The 12,151-nt window shown below is 33.5% G+C and overlaps 1 protein-coding gene across 2 annotated transcripts in view; it reads left to right on the top strand.

Moving 5' to 3' along the window:
- DNAAF5 (dynein axonemal assembly factor 5) overlaps positions 1–12,151 on the top strand; it is a 79,348-nt gene that overhangs the window by 25,819 nt on the left and 41,378 nt on the right. For both annotated transcript variants that reach the window (XR_469871.3, XM_001378130.4), the window contains exons 5-6: positions 2,090–2,322; positions 8,494–8,706. Coding sequence is in view for 1 of the 2 variants with exons in the window: in XM_001378130.4 (XP_001378167.2) it covers positions 2,090–2,322; positions 8,494–8,706 (446 nt within the window). In the remaining variant the exon portion in view is untranslated. The remainder of the gene's footprint in view (positions 1–2,089; positions 2,323–8,493; positions 8,707–12,151) is intronic.

The following is a 12,151-nucleotide window of genomic DNA, read 5'->3' as shown; positions in this document are numbered from 1 at the left end:
GGATTTGTAACATTGATTATTTCTCCTTATCATATGCTTTCAAAAGTTAAACCTTTAACCACTTTATTTTGGTTCTAGAGTGAAAATAAATTATAGGAGCTAGCTCTATAAATATTTGCATCACTCTTATCACTTGTTATTTAAGGTTGAATAAATCTTTTAATGTAATTGTCAGTTGTATTACTTAAAAGCTTAACCAGAGCCATTGTTCCTTTTATACAGGTTTGCAGACTTTTGCCCACTTAAATTGCCTTTTTTTTTTCATGCATTTTGCTTGCTGAAGTACTGCAATTATGTTTACAAAGTAAAGATTAATAGGTGATTGCTGTGCTTTCTGGGCACCTGACCTGGTAGTTTTGGACTCTAGTCTAAGAAGTTAATAATTGCTTTAGACCTGAGGGTAGATTCATGTTGTTTACCTTCCCTGCCAAATTGCATCCGACTTTGTTTTTAACCTACTATGTAATAATGAAAAGGACTAAACATATGGTTTTTTTCCCCATAATTTTAAATGCAAACATAAAGCCTAATTCTCAAACTAAAATAAATTCAGCTTCTCCCCTTTATATCATGGACCCCAAAAGATTTTGGCTCACTCTCTTTTCCTACTTACAGACTAATGAACTCAACACCACAACCACCTTGAGCTTTGATCTCCCAATGACAACCATTGCAGGTTACTAGAAAAGTGAAGACTGACAAGTGTTCACTGCCAACAGAACAATTGAATAACTTTCCATTGAGCAACAACAATCATTGCCTTAGGCTACAGGTGCAGACAGTTTATTGTAGAAAGAAAAAAAAATCTTTTGACAGTAGGTAGCTTCAGGGATAAAATGTCTGAATTCAAACATCTGAAATGAAGGTACTGTTGAAAGGGAATGGTCAAAGAAAATCTTTTTTTTTTTAATTTATGCCTCTGGTCAAATAGGATTCCACTCCATTTGTCTTTGTAGAAAGTTTTTTTTTTTGGATGGCCTTTTGCCATTTGTTGTTACCTCTTATAATTCTAAATCATTTTCTCCTGCAATTGAAATTAGAGGTAATTAACTATATTAATATTTAAAATTTTTATATAGATTTTTTAGCTCCAGTGTTATACTGTATAAGTATGTGAGTGTATGTACAGATATACATATATATGCATAGATTGGTTTGAGACAAATTGAAAGAGGAATGAAACAGGTTGCATTCAGTCAAACTGGTTATTATCAAAACAGCCACTTTTGTAAACTGTTAGAAACTGTTGTTATTTTTTAAAATTCAGTCTGTTGTTTTTCAAATTATCTTTTGCCTGTAAGCACAGCTTGAGCATGCCTATTGAGAAAGGCAAAAAGGTAGATTTTTTAAAAAGTTAAATAAAAATTAAGAATGAATTAAAAATAATGATAAACTAATTTAAACAACAAATAAGATGTGAGTCATTCCAAAGAAGTTCCTAACTTCTTGTAAGGATAAGTAGTAAAAAGAGAAAAATATGAAATGAGGTAAATCATTAATAAATACTTTTTTTTTTTAAAAAGAACGTGTTATAAATCTTTGGGCTTTATTGTTTCTGTTACTGTTTTTGGAAATGTTGGATTGTTTTTTTATGACACCAAAAGAAAAGCTGTCTACTCAAAACCATGAAATTTAATAAATCTTCATAATCTTCCTTAAAATCACCAGTAAAAACTCACACATATTCATCTTGAAGCAAAATTTGTCATTTTGACTTAATAATAATATAATTAATTATGAAAAAACCCATGGAAGAGGACATAAGTTAAAACAACATTTTTCTTCTTTGCATCTTCCCCATTGGTTTTCAATTATATCTTGCTTTTGTATACACCCATTTATTTTTCTTAAAGTTATAACTTTTCTTTAATATCAGTCAGCAAGTATTTAGTAAGCATTTGCTATGTGCCAGGCCTGTGCTAGGTATTAGAAGATGATTGAGGAAGAAGTAGAATTGCCTGTAAACCTAACTTCACATTATAAATAAAGATAAATAATAACTTCATATATCATAAAATACTGCATTGTTTTTCCTGAATTTAGTCTGTGGATGACTTTTTACAAATTGTTTTGTTTTGTTTTTTTCTAGTGATTCGTCCAGTATTGGGATGTCGGGAACTTATTTTCAGAAACCTCTCCAAAATTCTCCCTGCCATCTGTAATGATATAACAGATTGGGTTGTAGGAAACAGAGTAAAATCAGCTCAGCTTCTGGCTGTCTTATTACTCCATGCAGAAGATCACATTACCCAGCACTTAGAAGTGGTGCTCAGAACCCTTTACCAGGCTTGCTCAGATGACGAAAAGTCTGTGGTTAGCAATGTAAGTTAAATTTTTAATGTATACTTTTCCTTAAGTTTGTTCCTCTAACCAATTAATTTTTAAAATACCATTATTTACACATTTATTTCAGCACTGTACTAATATACAAGAATTCATATACACATACATGGAGTTAATTCTTTTTAAGACCTTTACTCACAGTGATCATGAACCAATTATTTGGGTTTGTCTAATAAGACCAATGCATATCCAGTCATCATTCTACATAGAATTTAAGGAGACAATGAAGGCTCACTCAAAACATTTCACCATCTCATGGTAAAAATTAACTTAAAGTATATAACACTTTTTTCCCTACCTTCTATCCTTTTTATACAATTAGTACATAACTTTGTGAGTGAATAAAGTAGAGGTAAAACCTATTGAGTTATTTTTTCTTCTTAGTGAACTGTTTTGATAAGGGATTTAGTAGAGCTGAAGATTAGGATATATGGGTTTCAGTTTGAATTGTATTTCTGTCCTCCATACTAATATTAAGGATTGACTCATTAGTGTTCCCCAATACTGAGAGAATCCTGGCTATGATAGTGTTGAACCTTCTGGTATATAGTAAAACTTACCAAAACTCCAACTTAAGTTGACTATAGTTTAGCTGTCACACACTGATGTCATATAATATGAAAATATGAAATTTATAATAGGGTTTCTTACCTTCTTACCTTATAGTTCAACATTTAGAACTAGTTACCTCAGCTAATTGGAATATTATTTTGATGAAAACTCAATCACATGTGGACCAGTTGGTTTTACTTTGTTCATTGATGTAGTTAATCACTGCCTCTGGCCAGCAATATTCTGAATTTGTTCAATTGATTTAAAAAAGAAACAACAAAAGAGCAATGACACTATAAATGAACTAGTACAAATCTGTCATTTACAGAGGGGAAAAAAATCTCAAAACATGATATGTTGATAGCATAATATTTTTTGTTGATTTAGTAAGCATAAAATAATGCCTGCTTAGGCAATTGTGTCATTAAGAAAAGGTATCATCTTCCTCCTGTCTCCTATTTTTTGCCGATCTCTGATAATATATTGGACTTCCTTAAAAGCCAACCCCTCTATATATACTTTTGATTCCATATTCCAGCATCTTAGAGCCTTATCAATTATCTCTTTCCCCCAGTGTAATATTAAACCTCTCCCTATTCTTTTGTTATGACCATTAAACATGTCCATGTCTCCACATCCTTTAAAAAAAATTACTTTCCCTATACCTTACTATTCTCTCAAACTATCATTCTATGTTTTTCTTACTTTTTCAGCCAAACCTATAGAAAGAGTCATTTATTTTCTGTCATCTCATTCATTCTTCAAATATTTGTAATCTGGCTTCTGACCTCATCATTCAACTGAAACTGCTCTTTCCAAAGTTACCTTTTAGCTTCCATATCAAATCTTTTCTCAATCTTCATCCTTTCTGATCTCTCTGCTTCAATGATACTTTTATTTTTCGTTCTGCAAAAATCCACCTACATGGGGCAACTGGGTGGCTCAGTGGATTGAGAGCCAGGACTAGAGATGGGAGGTCCTGGGTTCAAATTTGGCCTCAGATACTTCCTAGCTGTGTGACCCTGGGCACGTCACTTGACCCCCTCCTCCCCCCCAGCCCTTACCACTCTTCTGCCTTAGAACCAATACATAGTATTGATTCTAAGATGGAAGGTAAGGGTTTAAAAAAAAAAGTACTACCTTCATGCTCCTACCTCTCCACCACTCCAGTTGAGAAGGGGGAAAAAAAGAAAGCAAAACCTATTATAAAAACACATACAATACAGTCAGTCAAAACAAATTTCCACATTGACCATGTCCAAAAAAAATTTGCCCTATTCTATACTCTAACCCTTCACTCTCTATCAGAAGTTAGGTTGCATGTTTATCATTAGCTCTGGAATAGTGGTTGGATATTATACTGATAATAGTTTCTAATTTTTTACAAGTGGTTGGCTTTTACACTATTGTCATATAAATTTTTCTACTGGAAATGTTCAAGTCACTTTGTATCAGTTCATAATAAGGCTTCCCAAATCTTCTCCTTCCTCATTTCTTACTGCACAATACTCTTCCATCACTTTATATAACATGACTTATTAATTTCTACCCCAATTGATGGGTACTCCTTCATATTCTTATTCTTTGCCATTTCAAAAAGACCTATAAACATATACATATATTCTTAATTGGTTTATTTTGCTTAGGACTAATTCCTCCTTTATTTGGTCCTCCCTTTAAATCCCTCTCCCCCATTTCTCCTCTTTTTCTATTTTCAAATTTCTCCCCAGCTCTTTTATGAGTAATGCTTAAAGACCTGTTTCATTAAAAAGTCCATTTATACTTAATTTTTCTAGATAAATTATTCTTCGCTATAAGCCTGGAATCTAATATTCCAAGCTCTGCATTCCTCAGTAGTGATGACTGCTAAATTGTATTTAATAATTGTGGCTCTTCAGTTCATTAATAATTTCTTTCTGGGTACTTGTAGTACTAAATTTTTTTTATTGCCCTAAAACTTCATGATATTTTCAGTGATGTTTCTGGGAATTTTCATTTTGGAATTCTTTTAGGAGATGATTGTTAGATTCTTTCTATTTCCACTTTGCCCTCTAGTTCTAAGAGATTTGGACAGTTTTCTTTTAAGATTTCTTAAAATATATAATATCTATGTGCCATTTTTTTTAGTCTTAGCATTCAGATTGTTCAGTGATTATTAAATTTTTTCTCCTTAACTATTTTTTCCAGGTAAGTTGTTTTTGCTACTATGTATCTTATATTTTCTTTATTTTTGTATTTTTTCTTATCTCATGGAGTCATTGGCTTCTATTTGGTTCATTCTGATTTTCAGGAAGTTTGTTGCTTGGGCATTGTTTTGGTACCTCTCTTTTACCAGACTTTTAATTCTCTTTTCAATTCCTTCTTCCATAGTTCTCACTTCTTTTTCCAGTGTTTTCCTCAAATGCTCTCATCCTATTTATAAAAACATTTAAAAACTCTTCTCTTCTAGGAATTCTAGTTGAGTTTGTACCCAAACTGTTTTTTTCCCTTCAGGCTTTGCTCATAGAAGTTTTGGAATCATTCTCTTCTGTATTTGTGTCTTGAGCTTCCTTGTCACCATAATACCTATTTGTGGTGGCATTCTTTTTTGTTTGCTTATTCTCCCAAGGTACTTCCTGACTTTAGATTTGATGTTGGAACTCTGAGCTCTGCTCACATTTCTGGAGGTAAAGTTTGGGCTGGTTTTGTTGCTGCTTTCTTGAGGTATTTATTGAGTGTTGTGTTATTCTGAACCTGCAAGCTTTCAGTGCTCCTAGGGTGGTCTGATCCAGAGCAAAGTCTGCTACCCCACTGGCCTTAGCTCTTCAAATTCCTGACTTAGAATTGGTCTGAGCAATAGTAGATTATTGTTGTTGGACTCCACCTCTATCAGCAAGCTGAAAAGCTCTGTTGGTTTAAAGAGAAAAAATTATAGGCTTCCCTTTTGTCTGAGATTTCTGTCCTGATTATTTCTTTGCAGACTGGGCTAGATTTTGGAACAGAGATCTTGCTGTGCTTTTAGAGTCTGAGCCATATCCCTGCTGCTTGTTTCAGAACTTCCTTCTTTCTAATAGCCCATGGCTTTTCTACCCAGGAATTTCATTCTGTGCCTGGATCTCCTTCTATTCATTCATTTAATTGAGATTTGGGGGATTGGGGTCAAATTCTCTCTTTCCTGGGCTCCCCCCCCCCACCTATTGAGAAGGCAAGAAATATGCTATCAATTATACATTTAAGTAATGCAAAACAGTTCCATATTAGCCATGTTATGAAACAAAAGCAAAAAAATAAAAAGCATGAAATATAAAGTAAAAAAAAAAGTATATTTCAGCCTGCACTCAGTTCATCAGTTCTCTCTCTGGAGGTAAATAGCATTTTTCATCATGGGTCCTTTGTTTTTGTAGATTTGATTGTAGAATTGATGTATATCATTATATTTATCAGAGTAACCATGTCTTTCACTTTGAACATCATTACAATATTGCTGTTACTGTGTGGTGTATTCTCCTGGTTCTGCTCACTTCACTTTGCATCACCAGCAATGGAAACAACACATATATGTTTATATAAGTATCAATAGGTATATAAATCACATAAAACAAATCCAAGAAAACCTTGAAGGAAGGGAACAGGAAAAACCTCATGCAGAAGGAAACACCTGAGTTATATCTTTTTCTTTTAAACCTTTACCTTCCATCTTAGAATCAATCCTCTGTTTTGGTTCCAAGGCAGAAGAGTGGTAAGGGCTAGGCAAGGGGGTTAAATAACTTGCCCAGGATTACATAGTTGGTATGTATCTGAGGACAGATCTAAGACCTCCCATCTCTAGCCCTAACTCTCAATCCACTGAGCCACCCAGCTGCCCTCCCCCAGTTCTTCCCCCAAGTTAAATGTTGAAGGGAATCAGGAATTACAGTGAGAGTATTCCAAACTTGGGGGACATCTCGTGCCAAGACTTATAGGAAGGAGATAGAATATCATGGATGAGTAACAAGTAGGCTAGTATGGCTGAATCAAAGGGTGCATGTAATCGAGTAATGTGTAAGAAGATTGGAAAGGAAGGATGGAGCCAGGCTGGGAAGAACTTTAAATTCTAAATAGGAAAATTCCTTTGTCCACTGTATGGAGGATAGTATAAAGGGAACAGAGGCTTGAATGAAGGGGAGCAACTATAGGTTATTGCAAGGAGATGGTCTGTTTGAGATGTGAGGCCCAAATTAGAGTGATGGTTCTTTGAGCAGAGAAAAAAAGATATAGCAAATGAAAGATATTTGGAGACATTTGAAAAACATCAGGACTCAACAACTAATTGAATATGTGAGGTAAGAACGAAGAGTCAAAGATGACACCAAAGTTGTGAAGCTTCGTGACTAGGAGTATAGCAATACCCTGGAAATAGAGAAAATTCGAAGAGGGATAGGTTTAGGGGAAATAATAAATTCTTTTTGGGACAGGAAGAGTATGAGATGATTACAGGATATCCAGTTTGAATTGTTCACTACTTAATTCATTGTTGATGCTGATCTGGAACTAAAGAGAAAGACTAGGGGTGGGTAGATAAACAAGAGAATTATCTTCATAGATGAATAATTAAATCCATGGGAGTGGATGAGGTCCAAATGAGAGTATAGAGAAGAGAAGGGATCCCAGGACAGAGTCCTGATGAACACTCATAGTTAGAAGATAGGATGAGTCTATAAAGAAAATAAGAGATCCTTCTTTTTTGCTGGTAGAAATAGTTAACTTGCTCAAAGATTATATATTTTTTTGCCTTTTCTCTTGTAAAGAACTGAACTTATTTTGTGAGTTATTTATGTCTTTTGTATTTATTCTATGTGAAACTTTATTTATTTGATATAGTTACCTGCTTTTCAGCTAAACACTACTGTTCTCACTTCTCCTTTAGAGATAAATAGTTGAATTTCTCTTCTGAAGGACTGAGAATGCTACTAGTGAGCAACAAAGAATAGATCTTAACTGTGTTCTATCTGTAATCATTTTCTGATAGTTGAAAGAATGGGAAAGGGAAGCAAGTGAATTGAGACTTCCCAAATGACATAGCAGAATTCTACAAGATTAATAATTGGTTATTTTTTCGTCTCTATTATACTTACCTACAGGCCATGTGTTTCATCTTGCTACTGAAGGTTCTGTTTGAAATTCTAATTGGAAAGCTATCTTGACAGTGATATGAAGATAGAATAAAGATTGGGTGTTTACATAAATAAGCTGTTTCCAGGCCTTCATATTACTTTGAGGGTTGAGGAAAAGAAGGGAAACAGACACTAAATCTAGACATATTTAAGTTTTATATTACCTTAAAAATTATATCCTTGGTCACAATGAATTTAACTTTTTTCATGAAAACTATCTTGAGGAAAAATGTATTTGTTTTATGAGCTTTACAGTAATATCCCAAAAAGATGCTTTTATTTATATATGTAATACCTGATGATTTGAAAGGGCTACAAGGTAATTGCTGAAGCATTTCAGATGTGCAGGATGAGTGTAGACATAAAGCAGTTAAGAGCAGAAAAGGGAAGCCTATAGATAAATTGTATGTTCTTTGTGTTTTCAAAATAATCTTTTTAGTTTTCACAAAATTGGTTTCTCTTACAGTGTATAAAATCAGCAGAATTGGTTGGAACATTTGTCAACCCTGAGGTGTTTCTGAAGTTAATCTTCCCAGCACTGAAAAAATCAATTCGTCCATCTTGTCTTATGGTATTGGCTGCAGTTACTAGAGGCTGTTCAAGACAATCCCTTAAACCTCATCTAAATAACATTGCCAGTTTCCTGTCACAGACACAGATTTGTCAAGGATCTGAAGATGTAAGAATATGTGGGATTAATGGAAAAATGTCAATTAAGCTTTGGGGAGAAGGGTGTTAATTTTATTTGGTGTTGCCATAGATTTTGTCAATATCTAAATATGACTATTGAAAACTTTTAGCATTAACACTGGATCTATATCAGTCTTTTAGTTTTCTCTTGCATTAGTGAGCTTTTCACTAACATCAGGGTGTTTTTGCCAGAAACAGTGTAATATTATAGAAAGAGCAGCAGATTTGGAGTAGGGTCTGGTTTTCAATTTGTAGGTTTGCTAGGTATTGGCCAGTGATCATAGGCAAGTCACTTCTCTAAAATTCATTTTCTGTACCTGTTAAAAGTGATGGTAATTCTCATACCATCTACTTCATTGAATTATTGTGGAGATACCTTTTTTAAAAAATATAAAGCATTACTAAAATGTGAGCTATTCTTCTAATGATAGTTCCATGATCTTATGAGTATCAAATGTATCCTGTCTTTCCCATAAAAATTATGATACAAATTAAAGAAACCTGGATTTCAAAACAGATAATCTGGGTTTGAATCCTAACTATTACTTTCACATCTCTAAACCTCAGTTACTTATCTGTGAAATAAGGGAATTTGAACTAACTGATCTGTAAGGGGCCTTTCTGACTCTTAAGTCTTTGTAGTCCAAATTGAAGCTTGTACACATTTTATGAATTGCTATGGCCAAAAAGTTCTTCACCTGGTAACAAGCTTTCCTCACAAATAACTAGCTAGGTGAATATTCAAGTAAGATTCCATAACCAGCATAGAAGGACCTTCTGAGATTGTGTTCTGTTGACATAGCCTACAAAAACCCAAGAGCAACCTACATTTCTACAGTGAAGCATTGAGTAAAGGTGATTTCATGATTTATTATTAACAAGTTAAACATTTATTTAGCATCTCTCTACATTGTAGGCACTGAGCAGATCCAGAAGGCAGTCTTTGCCCTCAGGGAGAAACTCTTTTATCTCTACAACATCTGTATGAAAAAATTAAGAACCTACTTCCTTATCCATATTCTACAGATGAAGAAGCTTATGCTCCCCCAGATTATGACAAAATTGCATGAAAAAGGGCAGCTAGGTGATTTAGTGGAGAGTGAACCAGGCCTAGAGGCAGGAAGGTCAGGTTCCAATCTGACCTCAGACACTTCCTAGCTATGTGACCTTGGGCAAGTCACTTAACTGCAATTGCCTAGCCCTTAGCACTCTTTTATCTTGGAACCAAATACTTAGTATTGATTCTAAGACAGAAGGTAAAAGTTTGTTGTTTTGTTTTTTTTTTAATTCCAGGGTTAGCATCATAACCATAATTAAACTCCAATTTGGAACCCTACTGTTAGATTAGAAAACACATCTTTATCTGTACCTAATCACTCCAAGTTGTATTTAATATAAATTATCCAGTTAACTATAGCTTTTACATTATTTCATTATCCAAATTGGTATGCCACCCTAATAAATTGTTTAAAGTGAGCAAACCTTGCAGATTTTTAACTAATTATTATGAAGTTTGTATTTAGCTGTTGTGAATCTGCTTAGTTTTAAATGATATAGTTCATGCAGCATAAAAACAAATTACATTTAATTTAAATAATCATGCCAATAATTATTTATATTAAATTTATATTTTTCATATTTTAGATACAAATACAAAATATTTGTTTTAATATCAACTATTAAATATAAATACATATCTTATATTTATATTAAGTACTATGTCATAATTAAAATAATTTAATTGATTAAATTATGTAGTAAATATGTCTTGAGGCTGAAATAATTTAGCTTATGGGTAATTTTCATTGCTTTCATTTGGAAAAACTGCTTTTTTTGTTCATGTATGATACACTTAATATCTGAAAATTATACATAGAATCAGTTTTATAATATGCCTTGACTTTGTCAATTGAGAGTGATTCAGACCAGCTTTTCCCTTGGATATACATGTCGCATGCCATGAGAAATTGGCATTTGCATCTAATTAGAAATGTAGGGTTGTTTTGAGACTTTGTTGACAGACTAATTGACTAAAATAATCATTAAATAATGCGAAATACCTCAGTAGGCGATAAATTCTTATCAACTTTGTCAATGTATGATAGCTATCAAATCTGTTAAACCATCTAAATTTCTCAAACTTTAATACTGGGGAATTGTTGTTATTTTAATAATTGTTGTTAAACATGGAAAAAACTTTCAGCTATGTAATGCAACAGCATCAATCATTTTTTTTTTTTAGCCCTTACCTTCCATCTTGGAATCAATACTGTATATTGGTTCCAAGGCAGAAGAGTGGTAAGGGCTAGGCAAGGGTGGGGGGAGGTGTCAAGTGACTTTCCCAGGGTCACACAGCTGGGAAATGTCTGAGGCCAAATTTGAACCCAGGACCTCCTTTCTCTAGACCTGGCTCTTAATCCACAGTCTCCCAGCTGCCCCCAGCATCAATCATTTTTTAACTTTTCTCAAAGTGCTTGTCCTGAACATAATCTAAATGCCATATTCAAGTAGATCATATGATCTTTGCTGTTGTACATGGGTTTTATATATGAACTTTGCTATTGAATATGGGTTGTCTTTTTGTTTTTAAGCCTTTGATACTCTTTGTCTACCTTTGAGAACTGGAAATTCTTACCCTTTCTAAAATGTTCTGGAAGTATACAATTTAAAAGTCTCATAGGTGTCCAAAAAAAATATGCCTTGAATATCTAAAAAAGCTTTTTATCTGGAGAAATGTACTTTCTATATCATGTTGGTCCCACTTCACCCCAAATTTAGTCAGTTGACCAGAATTGGTAATTCTCAGGTCAGAGTACATGTTCCAACTTTAAATTTAGTGGCTCATTCACTAAAAACCAAATTTTCTGGGTCATTTTATTTTAGAATGGAAAAACCACCTTTTTCCTTATTCATGGAGAGTTTTCTTGTCTTTTCCTTTTTTTTTTTGGTTGGCTCTTCAGAACAAAAACTTTGACTTAGTCATGTAAATATGTTTCTGACACTCATTACTCCCAAGGAATATTAAGAATAGAGAAGAGCTCTAAATAAGGACATAAATTTCAAATTTATTTAAACCAAACTTAACATTTCGCATGGAAAAAACAAGACTGTTGAAATGTCCTTTGATAGCTCAGCCAGAGCAGTTCTATTTCAAAGCTAGAGCAAACTTTACCCAAACATTTTGTATTGAGATTTTTTTAAAGAGGTAAATGGTAGAGAATTTATTTAATGTAACTGAAGAAAAGCTTTTAAAAGAAAATGAAAAAAAATAAGTTCACATTTAAAACAAAATCCTTACTAATTCATAGATGTGCATTTTTAATGGAAAGCCCAATTGGAAACCTCCTTTGTTGCTGACTGCTAGCATAAGTTTTGATAAAAGGCACTTTCCCAGAGGTCTTGAGCCAAGTTCTGCACCTGGGGCTTAGCTAAAA

Source organism: Monodelphis domestica, chromosome 7 (assembly GCF_027887165.1).
Source record: "Monodelphis domestica isolate mMonDom1 chromosome 7, mMonDom1.pri, whole genome shotgun sequence".
Lineage (NCBI taxonomy): Eukaryota > Metazoa > Chordata > Mammalia > Didelphimorphia > Didelphidae > Monodelphis > Monodelphis domestica.
This window is presented reverse-complemented; position numbering and strand designations above follow the sequence as displayed.